Below are 23847 nucleotides of genomic sequence, written 5' to 3'. Positions count from 1 at the left end.
CATCCTAATTCACTAACAACCAGTTTATCTAGTGGCTCATTGAATCTGATGATATCCTCATGTTGGTCCATTGTAGCGTTGCCGATAGTGACCGTGTGTATTGATTCTGATGATATCCTCATGTTGGTCCATTGTAGCGTTGCCGATAGTGACCGTGTGTATTGATTCTGATGATATCCTCATGTTGGTCCATTGTAGCGTTGCCGATAGTGACCGTGTGTATTGATTCTGATGATATCCTCATGTTGGTCCATTGTAGTGACCGTGTGTATTGATTCTGATGATATCCTCATGTTGGTCCATTGTAGCGTTGCCGATAGTGACCGTGTGTATTGATTCTGATGATATCCTCATGTTGGTCCATTGTAGCGTTGCCGATAGTGACCGTGTGTATTGATTCTGATGATATCCTCATGTTGGTCCATTGTAGCGTTGCCGATAGTGACCGTGTGTATTAATTCTGATGATATCCTCATGTTGGTCCATTGTAGCGTTGCCGATAGTGACCGTGTGTATTAATTCTGATGATATCCTCATGTTGGTCCATTGTAGTGACCGTGTGTATTGATTCTGATGATATCCTCATATTGGTTCCATTGTAGCGTTGCCGATAGTGACCGTGTGTATTGATTCTGATGATATCCTCATGTTGGTCCATTGTAGCGTTGCCGATAGTGACCGTGTGTATTGATTCTGATGATATCCTCATGTTGGTTCCATTGTAGCGTTGCCGATAGTGACCGTGTGTATTGATTCTGGGGGGCGGCAGGTAGCCTAGTGGTTAGAGCGCTGGGCCAGTAACCGAAAGGTTCCTGGATCAAATCCCAGAGCTGACAAGGTAAAAATCACTCTGCCCCGGTAGGCCGTCATTGTAAATAAGATTTTGTTCTTAACTGACTTGTTGCCCGGTTAAAGAAAATAAGTAAAAATAAGTTTTAAAAAGTTTACAAATATATATATATTCTCATGTTGGTCCATTGGCCGATAGTGACTGAGTGTACATCCCAAATGGAACCCTATATAGTGCAAAACTTTTGACCAGAGCCTTATGGTACAGAGGGCACCTTATTCTCTATGTAGGGCCCATAGGGGCCTCTGTTCAAAAGTAAGGCACTATAGAAGCAATAGGATGCCATTTGAGACATGACCTGTCCCTCTGTCTGTTCCAGTGACCCCCTGTCGCAGTTTGATGATGTCATGCTGGACGCGGTGCTGGTGCCTGCCCTGAGGTTCTGTGGGCAGCCCGCCCGCTGGACAGGCAACTCCACCTCTCACAAGGTACACACACACACTGTTAACGTATAGAGGTACACACACACACTGTTAAACCTGTGGAGCCACCACGTATAGAGGTACACACACACACACTGTTAAACCTGTGGAGCCACCACGTATAGAGGTACACACACACACACTGTTAAACCTGTGGAGCCACCACATATAGAGGTACACACACACACACTGTTAAACCTGTGGAGCCACCACGTATAGAGGTACACACACACACACTGTTAAACCTGTGGAGCCACCACGTATAGAGGTACACACACACACTGTTAAACCTGTGGAGCCACCACGTATAGAGGTACACACACACTGTTAAACCTGTGGAGCCACCACATATAGAGGTACACACACACACTGTTAAACCTGTGGAGCCACCACATATAGAGGTACACACACACACTGTTAAACCTGTGGAGCCACCACGTATAGAGGTACACACACACACACTGTTAAACCTGTGGAGCCACCACATATAGAGGTACACACACACACTGTTAAACCTGTGGAGCCACCACGTATAGAGGTACACACACACACTGTTAAACCTGTGGAGCCACCACATATAGAGGTACACACACACACTGTTAAACCTGTGGAGCCACCACGTATAGAGGTACACACACACACTGTTAAACCTGTGGAGCCACCACGTATAGAGTTACACACACACACACACTGTTAAACCTGTGGAGCCACCACATATAGAGGTACACACACACACTGTTAAACCTGTGGAGCCACCACGTATAGAGGTACACACACACACTGTTAAACCTGTGGAGCCACCACGTATAGAGTTACACACACACACTGTTAAACCTGTGGAGCCACCACGTATAGAGGTACACACACACACTGTTAAACCTGTGGAGCCACCACGTATAGAGTTACACACACACACACACTGTTAAACCTGTGGAGCCACCACGTATAGAGTTACACACACACACACACTGTTAAACCTGTGGAGCCACCACGTATAGAGTTACACACACACACACACTGTTAAACCTGTGGAGCCACCACATATAGAGGTACACACACACACTGTTAAACCTGTGGAGCCACCACGTATAGAGGTACACACACACACTGTTAAACCTGTGGAGCCACCACATATAGAGGTACACACACACACTGTTAAACCTGTGGAGCCACCACGTATAGAGGTACACACACACACTGTTAAACCTGTGGAGCCACCACATATAGAGGTACACACACACACTGTTAAACCTGTGGAGCCACCACTTATAGAGTTACACACACACACACACTGTTAAACCTGTGGAGCCACCACGTATAGAGTTACACACACACACACACTGTTAAACCTGTGGAGCCACCACGTATAGACATATACGTGGTCTGTTGTTTGGTGAGTCGAGGAGAAATCATACAACACCAAAAAAAAACTGCATATTATCTCTCCCTCCTCCCTCTCAATCTCCTTCTTCATCCTCCTCTAAAACCTCTTCTCTCTCTCTCCCTCCTCCCTCTCAATCTCCTTCTTCATCCTCCTCTAAAACCTCTTCTCTCTCTCTCTCCCTCCTCCCTCTCAATCTCCTTCTTCATCCTCTAAAACCTCTTCTCTCTCTCTCCCTCCTCCCTCTCAATCTCCTTCTTCATCCTCCTCTAAAACCTCTTCTCTCTCTCTCCCTCCTCCCTCTCAATCTCCTTCTTCATCCTCCTCTAAAACCTCTTCTCTCTCTCTCCCTCCTCCCTCTCAATCTCCTTCTTCATCCTCCTCTAAAACCTCTTCTCTCTCTCTCCCTCCTCCCTCTCAATCTCCTTCTTCATCCTCCTCTAAAACCTCTTCTCTCTCTCTCCCTCCTCCCTCTCAATCTCCTTCTTCATCCTCCTCTAAAACCTCTTCTCTCTCTCTCCCTCCTCCCTCTCAATCTCCTTCTTCATCCTCCTCTAAAACCTCTTCTCTCTCTCTCCCTCCTCCCTCTCAATCTCCTTCTTCATCCTCCTCTAAAACCTCTTCTCTCTCTCTCCCTCCTCCCTCTTAATCTCCTTCTTCATCCTCCTCTAAAACCTCTTCTCTCTCTCTCCCTCCTCCCTCTCAATCTCCTTCTTCATCCTCCTCTAAAACCTCTTCTCTCTCTCTCCCTCCTCCCTCTCAATCTCCTTCTTCATCCTCCTCTAAAACCTCTTCTCTCTCTCTCCCTCCTCCCTCTTAATCTCCTTCTTCATCCTCCTCTAAAACCTCTTCTCTCTCTCTCCCTCCTCCCTCTCAATCTCCTTCTTCATCCTCCTCTAAAACCTCTTCTCTCTCTCTCCCTCCTCCCTCTCAATCTCCTTCTTCATCCTCCTCTAAAACCTCTTCTCTCTCTCTCCCTCTTCCCTCTCAATCTCCTTCTTCATCCTCCTCTAAAACCTCTTCTCTCTCTCTCCCTCCTCCCTCCCAATCTCTTTCTTCTTCCTCCTCTAAAACCTCCTTTCTCTCTCCCTCCTCCCTCCCAATCTCCTTCTTCATCCCCCTCTAAAACCTCCTTTCTCTCTCCCTCCTCCCTCCCAATCTCCTTCTTCATCCTCCTATAAAACCTCCTTTCTCTCTCCCTCCTCCCTCCCAATCTCCTTCTTCATCCCCCTCTAAAACCTCCTTTCTCTCTCCCTCCTCCCTCCCAATCTCCTTCATCTTCCTCTAAAACCTCTTCTCTCTCTCTCTCCTCCCTCACAATCTCCTTCTTCATCCTACTCTCAACCCTCCTCTCTCTCTCCCTCCTCATTCCCAATCTCCTTCTTCATCCTCACAACCCTCCTCTCTCTCTCTCTCTCTCTCTCTCCCTCCTCCTTCCCAATATCATTCTCCATCCTCCTCTAAAACCTATTCTCTCTCTTTCCCTCCTCCCTCACAATCTCCTTCTTCATCCTACTCTCAACCCTTCTCTCTCTCTCTCCCTCCTCATTCCCAATCTCCTTCTTCATCCTCACAACCCTCCTCTCTCTCTCTCTCTCCCTCCTCCTTCCCAATATCCTTCTCCATCTTCCTCTAAAACCTCCTCTCTCTCTCTCCCTCCTCCCTCACAATCTCCTTCTTCATCCTACTCTCAACCCTCCTCTCTCTCTCCCTCCTCATTCCCAATCTCCTTCTTCATCCTCACAACCCTCCTCTCTCTCTCTCTCTCTCCCTCCTCCTTCCCAATATCCTTCTCCATCCTCCTCTAAAACCTCTTCTCTCTCATCAACCTCCTCCTTCCCAATCTCCTTCTCATCCTCCTCTAAAACCTCTTCTCTCTCTCTCCTCCTCATTCCCAATCTCTTTCTTCATCCTCCTCTCAACCCTCCTTTCTCTCTCCCCCTCCTTATCTCCTTCTTCATCCTCCTCTAAAACCTCTTCTCTCTCTCCCTCCTCCTTCCCAATCTCCTTCTTCATCCCCCTCTCAACCCTCCTCTCTCTCTCTTTCCCTCCTCCTTCCCAATCCCCTTCTTCATCCTCCTCTAAAACCTCTTCTCTCTCTCTCTCCCTCCTCCTTCCCAATCTCCTTCTTCATCCTCATCTCTCTCTCTCTCTCCTGCCTCATGCTTTCAACCCTCCTCTCTCTCTCTCTCTCTACCTCTCTCTTCCCAATCTCCTTCTTCATCCTCCTCTCAACCCCTATCTCCCTCTCTCTCTATCTCCCTGTCCCCCTCTCTCCCTCTCTCTCTCTCCCTGTCTCCCTGTCCCCCTATCTCCCTCTCCCCCTCCCTCCCCCGTCTCCCCCCATCCCCCCTCTCCCCCTCTCTCCCTCTCTCTCTCCCCCGTCCCCCTCTCTCCCCCCTCTCCCCCTCTCTCCCTCTCCTCCTCCCAGGGGGAGGTGGGTATCAGCGCCAGGGTAACGGGTATCAGCGCCAGGGTAACGTTTGAGGCCCTGTCAGGAGAGAGAGCCAGTTCAGACATGGAGGTGCAGAACGAGGGCAGTACAGCAGTCTACTACAGCTGGCAGCGCTTGGCTGTACCACACAGCTTCCCTGACGCCAGGACACACACACACACACAGCACTTCTACTTCAACACCTCCACAGGTACACACACACACAGCACTTCTACTTCAACACCTCCACAGGTACACACACACACAGCACTTCTACTTCAACACCTCCACAGGTACACACACACACAGCACTTCTACTTCAACACCTCCACAGGTACACACACACACAGCACTTCTACTTCAACACCTCCACAGGTACACACACACACAGCACTTCTACTTCAACACCTCCACAGGTACACACACACACAGCACTTCTACTTCAACACCTCCACAGGTACACACACACACAGTACACACACACACACAACAGCACTTCTACTTCAACACCTCCACAGGTACACACACACACACTGCACATGTACACGCAGACACACCATGTATGTACACACACTCTGTGTTTTTGTTCACACAGCTGGCAGCATTTACGTCAATGCATGTCATAATTACAACCTGCTTTGTCCTCCTTTGTCCTCCCCATCTCTCTCTCTCCCCTTCCCCCCTCCCCATTTCTATCTCTCCCCTTCCCCCCTCCCCCTCCCCTCATCTCTCTCTCTCTCTCTCTCTCTCCCCTTCTCCCCTCCCCATCTCTCTCTCTCCTTCTCCCTCCCCCATGTCTCTCTCCTTCTCCCCTCCCCATCTCTCTCTGTCTCTCTCCTTCTCCCCTCCCCATCTCTCGCTCTCTCTCTCCTTCTCCCCTCCCCGTCTCTCTCTCTCTCTCTCCTTCTCCCCTCCCCATCTCTCTCTGTCTCTCTCCTTCTCCCCTCCCCATCTCTCTCTGTCTCTCTCCTTCTCCCCTCCCCATCTCTCGCTCTCTCTCTCCTTCTCCCCTCCCCATCTCTCTCTCTCTCTCTCCTTCTCCCCTCTCCATCTCTCTCTGTCTCTCTCTATCTATCTCTGTACCAGGTGTGATTCTACCAGGTGACAGCAAGCGTGTAGAGTTTATATTTAAGTCGGAGGTCCCAGGCATCAGGACAGAGGTGTGGCGTCTCAACACACACCCTGTCCTGCTGGGCGGAGCCTCCATCCAGGTGACACTGAGGGGCGTGGCTCTTTACCAGGACAAGACCGCTGACCAGAGACACGCCCTGGAGGTCTGTGTAGGGGGGGAGAGGGTGGGAGTAGGGGGAGGGAGGGTGTGTGTGAGGAGGGAAGGAGTGAGGGTGTGAGAAGGGAGGGTGGCTGGGAGGAGGGAGGGTGTGAGGAGGGAGGGAGGGTGTGATGAGGGAGGGAGTGGGTGAGGAGGGAGGGAGGGAGGGTGTGAGGAGGGAGGGAGGATGTGAGGAGGGAGGGAGGGTGTGAGGAGGGAGGGAGTGTGTGGGGAAGGAGGGAGGATGTGAGGAGGGAGGGTGTGGGGAGGGTGTGGGGAGGGTGTGAGGAGGGAGGGAGGGTGTGAGGAGGGAGGGTGTGGGGAGGGAGGGTGGGTGGGAGGAGGGAGGGAGGATGTGAGGAGGGAGGGAGGGTGTGAGGAAGGAGGGAGGATGTGAGGAGGGAGGGTGTGGGGAGGGAGGGGAGGGTGTGGGGAGGGTGTGGGGAGGGTGTGGGGAGGGGAGGGAGGGTGTGAGGAGGGAGGGAGGGTGTGGGGAGGGTGTGAGGAGGGAGGGAGGGTGTGAGGAGGGAGGGGAGGTTGTGGGGAGGGAGGGGTGGGGTGAGGGGAGGGAGGAGGGGGTGGGGAGGGAGGGAGGGTGTGGGGAGGGGAGGGAGGATGTGAGGAGGGAGGGTGTGGGGAGGGAGGGTGTGGGGAGGGAGGGTGTGGGGAGGGAGGTGTGTGAGGAGGGAGGGTGTGGGGAGGGAGGGAGGGTGTGGGGAGGGAGGGAGGATGTGGGGAGGGGAGGGGGGGGTGTGGGGAGGGAGGGAGGGTGTGGGGAGGGTGGGAGGGTGTGGGGAGGGAGGGAGGATGTGAGGAGGGAAGGGGGTGTGAGGAAGGAGGGAGGATGTGAGGAGGGAGGGTGTGGGGAGGGAGGGAGGGTGTGGGGAGGGTGTGAGGAGGGAGGGAGGGTGTGAGGAGGAGGGGAGGGTGTGGGGAGAGAGGGAGGGAGGGATGTGAGGAGGGAGGGTGTGGGGAGGAGGGAGGGTGTGAGGAGGGAGGAGGGAGTGAGGAGGGAGGGAGGGTGTGGGGAGGGAGGGTGTGGGGAGGGAGGGTGTGGGGAGAGAGAGAGAGGGAGGGTATGGGGAGGGGAGGGTGTGGGGAGGGAGGGTGTGGGGAGGGAGGGTGTGGGGAGAGAGAGAGGGAGGAGGTGAGGAGGGAGGGTGTGGGGGAGGGAGGGTGTGGGGAGGGGAGGGTGTGGGGAGGGAGGGTGTGTTTGTAACTTCACAGTTGTATTAAGCATAATTGTGTTTGTTTGTGTATTCATGTGTTTATGTGTAATTTTGTGTATGTGTGTCTCTGTGCGCGTGTGTGTGTGTGTGTGTGTGTGTGTGTGTGTATGTGTATGTGTATGTGTATGTGTGTGTGTGTGTGTGTGTGTGTGTGTGTGTGTGTGTGTGTGTGTGTGTATGTGTTGTGTGTGTGTGTGTGTGTGTGTGTGTGTGTGTGTGTGTGTGTGTGTGTGTGTGTAGAGGGAGCTGCAGCAGAGAGAGGCTGCGTCAGTGTGTCGGTCGTTGGTGTGTGCCGTGTTACGAGGCGTCCTCACCCCAGAGAGACCCGGCTCCCCTGCGGAGCTCTACACCACCGAGGAAGAACACTTCCACAACAGGAACCCAAAGGTACACTACACCTTGAAGGTAGACTCAGAGAGATGCACCAAGTAGACACACTATCCGCTCAATCTCCACCACAACTAAGAGGCATCGCCTCTCTGCTGTCGTGGTTCCCGTGGCTACCACGTCGTCGGAGCGAGAAGCGCACCTCTGTGAGAGAAAAGTCTTGCATTGAGCTCATCTTAATATCTGCGATGCTGCTCGTTGCAATCTGGCTGAGTCTACCTTTAACAAAGACGGGGGGGGCAAAGAATGCCCCGCAAAATCAATAGACTGTCACGACCACAGACTCCTAAGCACACTAAAGACACTAAAACAGCTCTGAATGTCCATTCTCTCAGTTCCACACAGCCAGCATCATCACTCTGAACGTCCATTTTCTCAGTTCCACACAGCCAGCATCATCTCTCTGAATGTCCATTCTCTCTGTTCCACACAGCCAGCATCATCACTCGGAACGTCTATTCTCTCTGTTCCACACAGCCAGCATCATCACTCTGAATGTCCATTCTCTCTGTTTAAACATCAGAATTGGGCTTCCTGTGTAAAGATCAGAATTGTGCTGCCTGTTTAAACATCAGAATTGAGCTTCCTGTGTAAACATCAGAATTGAGCTTCCTGTGTAAACATCAGAATTGAGCTTCCTGTGTAAACATCAGAATTGAGCTTCCTGTGTAAACATCAGAATTGAGCTTCCTGTGTAAACATCAGAATTGAGCTTCCTGTGTAAACATCAGAATTGAGCTTCCTGTGTAAACATCAGAATTGAGCTTCCTGTGTAAACATCAGAATTGAGCTCCTGTGTAAACGTAAGAATTGGGCTTCCTGTGTAACCATCAGAATTGGGCTTCCTGTGTAAACATCAGAATTGGGCTTCCTGTTTAAACATCAGAATTGGGCTTCCTGTGTAAACATCAGAATTGGGCTTCCTGTGTAAACATCAGAATTGGGCTTCCTGTGTGAGACAGAAAGAGCTAGGAGCTTGTCTCTGTAGGGACAACACAGGACGCAGCCTCAGTTAGACATTGTATATGTGTCCAAAATGGCACCCTATTCCCTCTATAGTACAGTGTGCACTACTTTTGAACAGGGCCCTGGTAGTAGTGCACTATATAGTAGAGTGTCCGATCAAAAACACATATTTTGACCAATGGGTAAATATGTACATTGTGTAGATACTCCTCTGAGAAAACCAATTGGCCAAACCTCATGTCTCTATGATAATCTGTTAAAAAGTTTTTACCCTTGTAGGATGACCAGAATTAGGGAGACTAAATCAATGAGGGCCAGATGAATGTTTTTGTCCTGAATCAGGATAATAGCATGGCGTCAGAGAATTAAGACGAACTGACCGGTTCACCGTTGAACCTCGCCATCTTTCTTCTTGAACCCACAGGGCATAAAACAATATGGAGGTCAGATACATATTGATTTAGAGACATGACGTGTAGTATTTTCAAATTACGTTTTGTATACGCTTTTGATATTAACGTGAGATTTCTCACAAAAAAAACAACAGGAATATCTCTGTGAAATGTCAAAGGAGCACTAAGCTTTTTGTTTTCAGACTTAGCTTTTTGTTTTCAGACTTAGCTTTTTGTTTTCAGACTTAGCTTTTTGTTTTCAGGCTTAGCTTTTTATTTTCAGGCTTAGCTTTTTGTTTTCAGACTTAGCTTTTTGTTTTCAGACTTAGCCTTTTGTTTTCAGACTTAGCTTTTTGCGACCCGCAGAAACGACCACCACAACATGTCAAATCCTCTAAAGTCACTAGGAGAAATCGGCACCGCTACGTCAACAGAGCTCAGTGCTCATTATAGGATGTATTAAGTTACAACAGCCAGCTTCTTAGATATAACGATGTGTTAGAGAAAGACACCACTGAACGATTCAGGACATGAAGAATCATATTTGTCTTGGTAAATTATTATTTTTTTCTGTAAGGAAGTGAAATTTCAATAACAACGGGTGTTTTCACACCCTCTCTAGGCAGAGTGGGTGGACATGCTGTATATAGGGGATAGGTGTTTTCACACCCTCTCTAGGCAGAGTGGGTGGACACGCTGTATATAGGGGATAGGTGTTTTCACACCCTCTCTAGGCAGAGTGGCTGGACATGCTGTATATAGGGGATAGGTGTTTTCACACCCTCTCTAGGCAGAGTGGGTGGACACGCTGTATATAGGGGATAGGTGTTTTCACACCCTCTCTAGGCAGAGTGGCTGGACATGCTGTATATAGGGGATAGGTGTTTTCACACCCTCTCTAGGCAGAGTGGCTGGACATGCTGTATATAGGGGATAGGTGTTTTCACACCCTCTCTAGGCAGAGTGGGTGGACATGCTGTATATAGGGGATAGGTGTTTTCACACACTCTCTAGGCAGAGTGGGTGGACACGCTGTATATAGGGGATAGGATGACATTTCAGCCACGGTCATTATCAACATTATCAGCCATTACTATAATTATGTGTCATCGTGGCTCTTGTCTTTGAACATGAATGGATTCTCTCTCGATATGTAAAAACAGACAGACAGACAGACAGAAGGACAAAGACTCAGTGATTACTATGATGACGATGAGTTAGGTTCATTCATGGTTCTAGCTGATTTCTGAATAACACCTTCCTCTTTCTGTTGGGTTGTTTAGTGACACACACACACACACACACACACACACGACTGGCCCATACTGTGTTTGTAACAGTATACTGTTGGTCTATCTCGGTCCTAGCTGCAGTACCGTTATGAGACAGTGGAGGCGCTGAAGAGCCTGTGGCAGCAGGTGACCGCAGAAACAGGAGAAGACAGAGAAACAGCCTGGGACCTCTCTGTGTCTACACTACGACAGGTACACACACACACACACACACCTCACGTGCACAGCAGAGATGCATCAGGTCCCATTCACAGAGTCTCGACCGGGGATGGAACCCCTAACCTTCCGATCTCCGGAGGGACACTAACAACAAGGCCCCTGAGTAGTGGATCTAAAACCTAACCCTCCTCTCCTCTCTCCTCTCTGTTCCCCTCTCCAGGCGGTGCTGGCTCTGCCCCAGGGGGACGGGGAGCAGGATGGACCCCAGGAGAGGCTCACCAGAGAGGGGGCTCTGAGCCTCTATAACACCCTCCTCCTGGAGCTCACCCAGCCACTCACACAACACACGCCACTACCACTCAACACTATAGGGTGAGGAGAAGGGAGGGAGGGAAGAGGGAGGGATGGATGGAGGGAGGGAGGGAGGGAGGGAGGGAGGGAAGGGGAGGGAGGGAGGGAGGGAGGGAGGGAGGGAAGAGGAGGGAGGGAGGGAGCGAGGGAGGGAGGGAGGGAGGGAGGGAGGGAGGGAGGGAGCACCGGTGTGGAGAAAAGAGAAGAGGGAATGTTGATGGGGAAACTAAAGAATGAAAGGATACCACAGAAATTGATCAATTAATGCAGTTGATTATTTAAAAAAGTGTGTGTGTGTGTGTGTGTGTGTGTGTGTGTGTGTGTGTGTGTGTGTGTGTGTGTGTGAGTGAGTGTTAACCCCTGCAGGTTGCAGTTGTGGAGAGAGCTGTTGGACGGTCTGGTCAGTGCAGCTCTGTGGCTCAGACATCTACTGGGTCTCCCTGAGACAGACACATGGGGGGAACACACACAGGACCACCACCACAGCTGTGAGTCTAATACACACAGGACCACCACCACAGCTGTGAGTCTAACACACAGGACCACCACCACAGCTGTGAGTCTAATACACACAGGACCACCACCACAGCTGTGAGTCTAACACACACAGGACCACCACCACAGCTGTGAGTCTAACACACAGGACCACCACCACAGCTGTGAGTCTAACACACACAGGACCACCACCACAGCTGTGAGTCTACCACACAGGACCACCACCACAGCTGTGAGTCTAACACACACAGGACCACCACCACAGCTGTGAGTCTAACACACAGGACCACCACCACAGCTGTGAGTCTAATACACACAGGACCACCACCACAGCTGTGAGTCTAACACACACAGGACCACCACCACAGCTGTGAGTCTAACACACAGGACCACCACCACAGCTGTGAGTCTAACACACACAGGACCACCACCACAGCTGTGAGTCTAACACACACAGGACCACAACCACAGCTGTGAGTCTAACACACAGGACCACCACCACAGCTGTGAGTCTAACACACAGGACCACCACCACAGCTGTGAGTCTAACACACACAGGACCACCACCACAGCTGTGAGTCTAACACACAGGACCACCACCACAGCTGTGAGTCTAATACACACAGGACCACCACCACAGCTGTGAGTCTAACACACACAGGACCACCACCACAGCTGTGAGTCTAACACACAGGACCACCACCACAGCTGTGAGTCTAACACACACAGGACCACCACCACAGCTGTGAGTCTAACACACACAGGACCACAACCACAGCTGTGAGTCTAACACACAGGACCACCACCACAGCTGTGAGTCTAACACACACAGGACCACCACCACAGCTGTGAGTCTAACACACAGGACCACCACCACAGCTGTGAGTCTAACACACACAGGACCACCACCACAGCTGTGAGTCTAACACACACAGGACCACCACCACAGCTGTGAGTCTAACACACAGGACCACCACCACAGCTGTGAGTCTAACACACACAGGACCACCACCACAGCTGTGAGTCTAACACACAGGACCACCACCACAGCTGTGAGTCTAACACACAGGACCACCACCACAGCTGTGAGTCTAACACACAGGACCACCACCACAGCTGTGAGTCTAACACACACAGGACCACCACCACAGCTGAGTCTAACACACACAGGACCACCAACCCACTATAAGCCTGTCTACCACTACAACCCACTAGCAGCCTGTCTACCACTACAACCCACTATCAGCCTGTCTACCACTACAACCCACTATCAGCCTGTCTACCACTACAACCCACTATCAGCCTGTCTACCACTATAACCCACTATCAGCCTGTCTACCACTACAACCCACTATCAGCCTGTCTACCACTACAACCCACTATCAGCCTGTCTACCACTACAACCCACTATCAGCCTGTCTACCACTACAACCCACTATCAGCCTGTCTACCACTACAACCCACTATCAGCCTGTCTACCACTACAACCCACTATCAGCCTGTCTACCACTACAACCCAGTATCAGCCTGTCTACCACTACAACCCACTATCAGCCTGTCTACCACTATAACCCACTATCAGCCTGTCTACCACTACAACCCACTATCAGCCTGTCTACCACTACAACCCACTATCAGTCTGTCTACCACTATAACCCACTATCAGTCTGTCTACCACTACAACCCACTATCAGCCTGTCTACCACTACAACCCACTATCAGCCTGTCTACCACTACAACCCACTATCAGCCTGTCTACCACTACAACCCACTATCAGCCTGTCTACCACTATAACCCACTATCAGCCTGTCTACCACTACAACCCACTATCAGCCTGTCTACCACTACAACCCACTATCAGCCTGTCTACCACTATAACCCACTATCAGCCTGTCTACCACTACAACCCACTATCAGCCTGTCTACCACTACAACCCACTATCAGCCTGTCTACCACTATAACCCACTATCATCCTGTCTACCACTACAACCCACTATCAGCCTGTCTACCACTATAACCCACTATCAGCCTGTCTACCACTACAACCCACTATCAGCCTGTCTACCACTATAACCCACTATCAGCCTGTCTACCACTACAACCCACTATCAGCCTGTCTACCACTACAACCCACTATCAGCCTGTCTACCACTATAACCCACTATCAGCCTGTCTACCACTACAACCCACTATCAGGCTGTCTACCACTACAACCCACTATCAGCCTGTCTACCACTACAACCCACTATCAGCCTGTCTACCACTACAACCCACTATCAGCCTGTCTACCACTACAACCCACTATCAGCCTGTCTACCACTACAACCCAGTATCAGCCTGTCTACCACTACAACCCACTATCAGCCTGTCTACCACTACAACCCACTATCAGCCTGTCTACCACTACAACCCAGTATCAGCCTGTCTACCACTACAACCCACTATCAGCCTGTCTACCACTACAACCCACTATCAGCCTGTCTACCACTACAACCCACTATCAGCCTGTCTACCACTACAACCCACTATCAGCCTGTCTACCACTACAACCCACTATCAGCCTGTCTACCACTACAACCCAGTATCATCCTGTCTATCACTACAACCCACTATCAGCCTGTCTACCACTACAACCCACTATCAGCCTGTCTACCACTACAACCCACTATCAGCCTGTCTACCACTACAACCCAGTATCAGCCTGTCTACCACTACAACCCACTATCAGCCTGTCTACCACTACAACCCACTATCAGCCTGTCTACCACTACAACCCACTATCAGCCTGTCTACCACTACAACCCACTATCAGCCTGTCTACCACTACAACCCACTATCAGTCTGTCTACCACTACAACCCACTATCAGCCTGTCTACCACTACAACCCACTATCAGCCTGTCTACCACTACAACCCACTATCAGCCTGTCTACCACTACAACCCAGTATCATCCTGTCTACCACTACAACCCACTATCAGCCTGTCTACCACTACAACCCAGTATCAGCCTGTCTACCACTACAACCCAGTATCAGCCTGTCTACCACTACAACCCACTATCAGCCTGTCTACCACTACAACCCACTATCAGCCTGTCTACCACTACAACCCACTATCAGCCTGTCTACCACTACAACCCACTATTAGCCTGTCTACCACTACAACCCAGTATTAGCCTGTCTACCACTACAACCCACTATCTGCCTGTCTACCACTACAACCCACTATCAACCCATTCCTCTCCAGGGGGAAAGATGAAGAAAGAGGAGAAGTTTGAGAAGAAGGCAGGAGCACCCCTGAAGGAGGAGAAGAAGGCAGGAGCACCCCTGAAGGAGGAGAAGAAGGGAGGGAGCGTCAAAGAGAAGGAGGAGAAGAAGGGAGCAGCCAAGCCTGCTGTGAAGGAGAAACCAGTGGAGGTGAGGAACTCACCTAATCTAAAAAATAAATCCCCAAATCACCCCTAACCTCCTGCCCCCTAACCTCCTCCCTCCTAGCCTCCTGCCCCCTTCCCTCCTAAACTCTTACACCTCTTACACCCTAACCTCCTACCCCCTAGTCTCTTTGTGTATATGTTATCTAGCTCTATTCCCAACCAGAGACACAATGTTTATCTGAAAGGATCAGATAGGTGTTAGTAATATAGTGTAACTCCTAGTCTATCAGAGAGTGGGTGGAGCTATTACCAGATGATTTATACCTATCCAATCAGAGAGTGGGGTGGAGCTATTACCAGATTATTAATATTCTATCCAATCAGAGAGTGGGGTGGAGCTATTACCAGATGATTAATATTCTATCCAATCAGAGAGTGGGGTGGAGCTATTACCAGATGGTTTATACCTATCCAATCAGAGAGTGGGGTGGAGCTATTACCAGATGGTTTATACCTATCAGGGCTCTCCAACCCTGTTCCTGGAGAGATACCCTCCTGTATGTTTAATCTCCAATCCTGTTCCTGGAGAGATACCCTCCTGTAGGTTTTATCTCCAACCCTGTCCCTGGAGAGATACCCTCCTGTAGGTTTTATCTCCACCCCTGTCCCTGGAGAGATACCCTCCTGTAGGTTTTATCTCCAACCCTGTCCCTGGAGAGATACCCTCCTAGGTTTCACCTCCTGTAGGTTTTCAGGGATGATTTTAAGTTAAAACCTACAGGAGGTTTTCTCTCCAGAAACAGGGTTGATACCAACACCAGATGGCAGCAAACACCTGTCTGTCTGTCTGTCTGTCTGCCTCACTCTCTCTCCCTCCTCTCTTTCTCTTCCTCCTTCTCTCTCCCTCCTCTCTTTCTCTTCCTCCTTCTCTCTCCCTCCTCTCTTTCTCTCCCTCCTTCCCTCTCACTCCTCTCTCTCCATCTCTCTGATGAATAGTTGAGTCATAGGTTAGCAACAGTTTATTTGTCACCAGGTGCCATGGTAACCGAACACTGTGTGAAAATGTGCATCTGCTCTCAAACTGTGTGTCCAGGTTGTGAGTTATGACACCTGTACCGGCCACACACACTACACGCATGTAGGTGGTCACACACACACACACACACACACACACACACACACACACACACACACACACACACACACACACACACAGGGTGTACAGAGGCATGTCCATCTGTACACCAACAACTATAAACAGTACATACGGCAGAAATATCACAATCACAAAGACACCAGTACACCCTCTCTCTCTCTATCTCTCTCTTTCTGTCTGTCTTTATCTCTCTCTCTATCTATATATCTCTCTTTCTGTCTGTCTTTATCTCTCTCTCTCTCTCTCTCTCTCTTTCTGTCTGTCTTTCTCTCTCTCTCTCTCTCTCTCTCTTTCTGTCTGTCTTTATCTCTCTCTCTCTCTCTCTCTCTCTCTCTCTCTCTCTCTCTCTCTCTCTCTCTCTCTTTCTGTCTGTCTTTATCTTTCTCTCTCTATCTATCTTCCTGTCTGTCTTTCTTTATCTCTCTCTGTCTCTCTCTGTCTCTATCTGTCTGTCTCTTTTTCTGTATTTCTCTCTCTATCTATCTCTCTCTCGCTCTCTTTCTTTCTCTCTCTCTGTCTCTCTATCTATCTATCTATCTGTCTATCTTCCTGTCTGTCTTTCTTTATCTCTCTCTGTCTCTCTCTGTCTCTATCTGTCTGTCTGTCTGTCTGTCTGTCTGTCTGTCTGTCTGTCTGTCTGTCTGTCTTTCTTTCTTTCTTTCTTTCTTTCTTTCTTTCTTTCTTTCTTTCTCCCACCACTTGGGTTCATTCTCTCTAACTCTCTCTTTCTCTCTCTTTCTCTTTAACTCTCTTTCTCCCTCGCTCTATAACTGGCCGCTCTGAGCAATCAGGGGAGAAGGGCCTTGGTCAGGCAGGTGACCAACAGCCAATGGTCACTCTGACAGAGCTCCAGAGTTCCTCTGTGGAGATGGGAGAACCTTCCAGAAGGACAATCATCTCTGCAGCACTCCACCGATCAGGCCTTTATGGTAGAGGGGTGTCGTGACTTGACTTTAAATAATCTGATGACTGTTATTCATTTAATTGTTACCCGATTTAAATTAATCATGTAACAATTAACTCATTAGGAATTTGGGGCACCACGGAAGAAGTTGTTTAACGAGTTACCATCACCAAACTCTATAAGATATAAATGATATATCGATAACTATCACTTATTAATAATTACCTCATATCAGTCTCATTCTGATCGGTCGCAACCTTCTTGGATCTGCAAGAACCCCAGCCTAAGCTCATTATTCAATACTACTGTCACAGGCCGGCTCATAGCCTGTGGCAAAAATGAGGGGACGCGAACAACAGGTATAGGCCAATTAAAAACATGTTCTTTATTGTAAACAAAACCATTAACTTTAAAGTAAGAAGAAGGTATGAGGTGTGGAAGTATCATAATGTGAGGTGTATGTAAAGTGTAATAATAATAATAATGTAAAGTGCAGGGATGTGTGAATCTGTGTGTGTGAATGACTGAGTGAAAACTATGCAAAACTACAAAAGAACAATCGAAACAGGTTCATACCTGGAGGAGCAGAGAGAGAGAGAGAGAGAGAGATTAGTGAAGCAGCAGTTTAAATACCTTGAGCCCAGGTGACTCCAATCACTAACGACCCTCCTCTGCCTGCAGGAGGAACCACCCCCTGCACTGCAGAGGAGGAGCCGTGACACTACACAAATGGATTTAATTATTTATTTACTAGCTAACTAAATAATAACACAGAACAACATACACACTGACATGAGACAAAGGTCCCTAGTGGACTGACAAGATATGACGGCTTGTTACAACATAATGTTAGATGGAGAGAGGGACAGAGAGACAGAGAGGAAAAGATATGACGGCTTGTTACAACATAATGTTAGATGGAGAGAGGGAAAGAGAGACAGAGAGGAAAAGATATGACGGCTTGTTACAACATAATGTTAGATGGAGAGAGGGAAAGAGAGACAGAGAGGAAAAGATATGACGGCTTGTTACAACATAATGTTAGATGGAGAGAGGGACAGAGAGACAGAGAGGAAAAGATATGACGGCTTGTTACAACATAATGTTAGATGGAGAGAGGGACAGAGAGACAGAGAGGAAAAGGACACTTATCGTGGACACGTTCTAGGACTCATTTCACATGAATCATATACTTTGCACACGAACCACCGGCCGTTTGGAACAAGAAAAGAATGAATGCATTTACGTGTTGAATGCCTTCGTTCGTGGTCTATCTCGGTCAGGACCAAGCCCTCTCAGAAAGTAGTTTCGGTGGGCTCTCCCGGGGGTGTAATGCTCTGATTGTCCACCAGAGGTTACAATGCCCTCTCAGAAAGTAGTTTCGGTGGGCTCTCCCGGGGGTGTAATGCTCTGATTGTCCACCAGAGGTTACAATGCCCTCTCAGAAAGTAGTTTCGGTGGGCTCTCCCGGGGGTGTAATGCTCTGATTGTCCACCAGAGGTTACAATGCCCTCTCAGAAAGTAGTTTCAGTGGGCTCTCCCGGGGGTGTAATGCTCTGATTGTCCACCAGAGGTTACAATGCCCTCTCAGAAAGTAGTTTCGGTGGGCTCTCCCGGGGGTGTAATGCTCTGATTGTCCACCAGAGGTTACAATGCCCTCTCAGAAAGTAGTTTCGGTGGGCTCTCCCGGGGTGTAATGCTCTGATTGTCCACCAGAGGTTACAATGCCCTCTCAGAAAGTAGTTTCGGTGGGCTCTCCCGGGGTGTAATGCTCTGATTGTCCACCAGAGGTTACAATGCCCTCTCAGAAAGTAGTTTCGGTGGGCTCTCCCGGGGTGTAATGCTCTGATTGTCCACCAGAGGTTACAATGCCCTCTCAGAAAGTAGTTTCGGTGGGCTCTCCCGGGGGTGTAATGCTCTGATTGTCCACCAGAGGTTACAATGCCCTCTCAGAAAGTAGTTTCGGTGGGCTCTCCCGGGGTTGTAATGCTCTGATTGTCCACCAGAGGTTACAATGCCCTCTCAGAAAGTAGTTTCGGTGGGCTCTCCCGGGGTGTAATGCTCTGATTGTCCACCAGAGGTTACAATGCCCTCTCAGAAAGTAGTTTCGGTGGGCTCTCCCGGGGGTGTAATGCTCTGATTGTCCACCAGAGGTTACAATGCCCTCTCAGAAAGTAGTTTCGGTGGGCTCTCCCGGGGTGTAATGCTCTGATTGTCCACCAGAGGTTACAATGCCCTCTCAGAAAGTAGTTTCGGTGGGCTCTCCCGGGGGTGTAATGCTCTGATTGTCCACCAGAGGTTACAATGCCCTCTCAGAATGTAGTTTCGGTGGGCTCTCCCGGGGTTGTAATGCTCTGATTGTCCACCAGAGGTTACAATGCCCTCTCAGAAAGTAGTTTCGGTGGGCTCTCCCGGGGGTGTAATGCTCTGATTGTCCACCAGAGGTTAGTAGTTTCGGTGGGCTCTCCCGGGGGTGTAATGCTCTGATTGTCCACCAGAGGTTACAATGTCCTCTTTATTAGTAGTTTCGGTGGGCTCTCCCGGGGGTGTAATGCTCTGATTGTCCACCAGAGGTTACAATGTCCTCTTTATTAGTAGTTTCGGTGGGCTCTCCCGGGGGTGTAATGCTCTGATTGTCCACCAGAGGTTACAATGCCCTCTCAGAAAGTAGTTTCGGTGGGCTCTCCCGGGGGTGTAAGGTTCTGATTGTCCACCAGAGGTTACAATGTCCTCTTTATTAGTAGTTTCGGTGGGCTCTCCCGGGGGTGTAATGCTCTGATTGTCCACCAGAGGTTACAATGTCCTCTTTATTAGTAGTTTCGGTGGGCTCTCCCGGGGGTGTAAGGCTCTGATTGTCCACCAGAGGTTACAATGTCCTCTTTATTAGTAGTTTCGGTGGGCTCTCCCGGGGGTGTAAGGCTCTGATTGTCCACCAGAGGTTACAACGTCCTCTTTATTAGTAGTTTCGGTGGGCTCTCCCGGGGTTGTAATGCTCTGATTGTCCACCAGAGGTTACAATGTCCTCTTTATTAGTTGTCTGTGGCTTCAATGATTCACCAGTAATTGTCTGAGGTGAACTTATCCTCTTTTCCTCGGGTAGATAGTCAAAGTTCCAAAGTCACTTTACACGCGCAGCTGCAGACTGCCAGGGTCCTGGTCCGGTGAGTTCATTTTCTTCACCTCTTGTTGAGAGTTTCAAAGTTTTTAACCATTTCAACGTGTGGTTCACGGTGTCGCGTATTTTGGTCTGGTATGTTAATTCTTAGCGAGTCATTTTAAGCACTCTGGTCGGAAAGGGTGGTTCCATCACACTGATACGCTCTTCTGACCTCATTCGGGCCGTGGCTATTTAATGTGCAGAGGACATGAAAAACCATTATCCTATTAGAAAAACAAAATCACATTCCTATCTTAACAACACTATTTTCATCGTTCTTCATATTGTATTCACAATGTATTGGATGGAAACTTGACAGCCAAAAGGGGGTTCGTTCCTAAGTTACAGTATTTGGTTCACAGAGTTTTTAATAACATCACAAAATGAAAAGCACTATGACATGATTAGTCTTTAGATCCCCACTGACCATTCTTAACATTCATATCTTAGAAATATTGTTCCAATATTCACTTTCTTTCGGACGTTACAGTTTTGGCGGGAAAAGTATTCTGTAGACGAAAGGGACGTTTCTTTACCAATACTAAAGAGAAAAAGGGAGATTCCCCTCCTACCTAATTTACAGAGAGTTAAGTTGTTAAAACCGCCCCCCTCCCTCCCTCCTCTTCTGCGGGTGATGAGAGGGGTCTGGTCAACGTCAGCCATTTGCCAAGCTGATCTGAGGCAGGAGAGTCATGATAGTGGCCAAACGATAGCCACTCCTCAGTAAAAGGCATTTGACAGCCCACTTTGCGAAAAGACACCTAAAGACTCTCAGACCATGAGAAACAAGATTGTCTGGTCTGATGAAACCAAGATTGAACTCTTTGGCCTGAATGCCAAGCATCACGTCTGGAGGAAACCTGGCACCATCCCTACAGTGAAGCATGGTGGTGGCAGCATCATGCTGTGGGGATGTTTTTCAGCGGCAAGGACTGGGAGACTAGTCCGGATGGAGGGAATGATTAACAGAGCAAAATACAGAGATTCTTGATGAAAACCTGCTCCAGAACGCTCAGGACTTCAGACTGCTGCAAAGGTTCACCTTCCAACAGGACAACAACCCTAAGCACACAGCCAAGATAACATAGGAGTGGCTTTGGGATAAGTCTCTGAATATCATTGAGTGGCCCAGCCAGAGCCTGGACTTGAACCTGATAAAACATTTCTGGAGAGATCTGAAAACAGCAGTGCAGCGACGCTTCCCATCCAACCTGAAAGAGCTTGAGAGGATCTCCAGAGAAGAATGGGAGACACTCCCCAAATACAGGTGTGCCAAGTTTGTAGCGTCATACCCAAGAAGACTCAAGTCTGTAATCGCTGCCAAAGGTACTTCAACAAAGTACTGATTTTAAAGGGTCTGAATACTTATGCAAATGTGATATTTCAGTTTTTCATTTGTAATACATTTGCAAAAATGTGTCATTATGGAGTATTGTGTGTAGATCGATTAGGGGAAAAAATATTCAATCCATTTTAGAATAAGGCTGTAACGTAACAAAATGTGGAAGGAGTCAAGGGCTCTGAAGACTTCCCGAATGCACCGTAAGTGGAATGGTATCAAATAGATCAAACACATGGTTTCCATGGTTTCCTGGTGTTTGATGACATTCCATTTGCCTCCGTTCCGGCCGTTATTAAGAACCGTCCTCCCTCAGCAGCCTCCTGTGCTCTCTTCCAGGAGCGTCCTTCCTCCCCTCAGCAGCCTCCTGTGCTCTCTTCCAGGAGCGTCCGGGCAGTAAGAAGAAGGGTCGTGAGGAGGTGGCGGTAGGGGACAAGCGTCCTGGAGGTAAGCCTGGTAAAGAACCAGGCAGAGAGCCCTCCTCCACCACAACCAGCCCTGAGAGTGACTACCAGGACCACCACACTGACTCTACTGTAGAGCCTGAACTACAGGACAAATACCAGAGACAGCTGCACCAACAGGCTAGTACACTATACTATACTACCAGGACCACCACACTGACTCTACTGTAGAGCCTGCTATACTATACTATACTACCAGGACCTCTAAACAGTCTCTACTGTAGATCTGCTATACTATACTATACTACCAGGACCACCACACTGACTCTACTGTAGAGCCTGCTATACTATACTATACTACCAGGACCTCTAAACAGTCTCTACTGTAGATCTACTACCAGGACCACCACACTGACTCTACTGTAGAGCCTGCTGTACTATACTATACTACCAGGACCTCTAAACAGTCTCTACTGTAGATCTGTACTATAGACACTACCAGGACCTCTAAACAGTCTCTACTGTAGATCTGTACTATAGACACTACCAGGACCTCTAAACGGTCTCTACTGTAGAGTTGTACTATAGACACTACCAGGACCTCTAAACAGTCTCTACTGTAGATCTGTACTACCAGTGTAATATTAGTGCTTTTGTAATAACCATAATCCTTTATCTGACATCGCTTACTAACACTGCTGTTATCTCCCCCCCCCTCTCTCTGTTATCTCCCCCCTCTCTCTCTGTCTGTCTCTCTCTCTGTTATCTCCCCTCCCCTCTCTGTCTGTCTCTCTCTCTCTCTGTCTGTCGCTCTCTCTCTGTTATCCCCCCCCTCTCTGTTATCTCCCCCCCTCTCTCTGTTATCTCCCCCCTCTCTCTGTTATCCCCCCTCTCTCTCTCTGTCTCTCTCTCTCTGTTATCTCCCCCCCTCTCTCTCTGTCTCTCTCTCTCTGTTATCCCCTCCATCTGTCTGTCTCTCTCTCTTTCTCCCTCTCTTCCTTCCTCTCTCTCTGTCTGCCTCTCTCTCTCTTTCTCCCTCTCTTCCTTCCTCTCTCTCTGTCTGTCTCTCTCTCTCTTTCTCCCTCTCTTCCTTTCTCTCTGTCTGTCGCTCTCTTCCTTCCTCTCTCTCTGTCTGTCTCTCTCTCTTTCTCCCTCTCGTCCTTCCTCTCTCTCTGTCTGTCTCTCTCTCTCTTTCTCCCTCTCTTCCTTCCTCTCTCTCTGTCTGTCTGTCTCTCTCTCTCTTTCTCCCTCTCTTCCTTCCTCTCTCTCTCTCTGTCGCTCTCTTCCTTCCTCTCTCTCTCTCTTCGTTTCTCTTTCTCTCTGTCGCTCTCTCTCTTTCTCCCTCTTCCTTTCTCTCTCTCCTCCTTTCTCTCTCTCTTCCTTTCTCTCTTCCTTTCTCTCTCTCTCTCTCTCTCTCTCTCTGTCACTCTCTTCCTTCCTCTCTCTCCTCCTTTCTCTCCCCCCTCTCTCTCTCTTTGTCTGTCTTTCTCTTCCAGGTGTATATTCTAATGGAAGGCTTAGTGGATTCTCTGTGTGTGCTGTTGGATGAGTCTGAAGAGGAACAGACTTGAGCTGACACACACACACACACACACACACACACACACACACACACACACAGCTCTCTGATCACACTATAATAAATTCCACTCTTCCCTAACACACACATTTGTACAGAGAATCCATCACAGGTGCAGAGGTTTATTTCCTCACTATGACATCAATAAACTTGCTTTGTGAACTTTATATCTTTGTTGACTTACTATGACTGTGAGATGTGGTTGTCATACCTAGCAACCTCACTCACACACTGATTCTGCATCGGAGGAGCTGTGGGTTAAACGCTGACTGCACGCTACCCACTACCCAGTATCCACCCCCAT

General features: G+C 49.1%; 1 protein-coding gene across 2 annotated transcripts in view; it reads left to right on the top strand.

Annotated features, from left to right (window-relative positions):
- Nucleotides 1-23710, top strand: part of mycbpap (mycbp associated protein) — a 44084-nt gene extending 20374 nt beyond the window's left edge. For both annotated transcript variants that reach the window (XM_090195189.1, XM_090195190.1), the window contains exons 10-19: nt 1170-1278; nt 5085-5298; nt 6174-6361; nt 7827-7973; nt 10699-10815; nt 11003-11154; nt 11500-11621; nt 14878-15047; nt 21944-22144; nt 23461-23710. In XM_090195189.1, coding sequence (XP_090051315.1) covers nt 1170-1278; nt 5085-5298; nt 6174-6361; nt 7827-7973; nt 10699-10815; nt 11003-11154; nt 11500-11621; nt 14878-15047; nt 21944-22144; nt 23461-23535 — 1495 coding nt within the window. In that variant the 3' untranslated portion in view covers nt 23536-23710. The remainder of the gene's footprint in view (nt 1-1169; nt 1279-5084; nt 5299-6173; nt 6362-7826; nt 7974-10698; nt 10816-11002; nt 11155-11499; nt 11622-14877; nt 15048-21943; nt 22145-23460) is intronic.
- The last annotated feature ends 137 nt before the right edge of the window (nt 23711-23847 follow it).

The sequence above is a fragment of the Oncorhynchus mykiss genome, chromosome 13, assembly GCF_057628025.1.
Source record: "Oncorhynchus mykiss isolate SJ-2025 chromosome 13, ASM5762802v1, whole genome shotgun sequence".
Taxonomy (NCBI): Eukaryota; Metazoa; Chordata; class Actinopteri; order Salmoniformes; family Salmonidae; genus Oncorhynchus; species Oncorhynchus mykiss.
The sequence above is the reverse complement of the archived record's forward strand: the minus strand, read 5'-3'. Positions and strand labels throughout refer to the sequence as shown.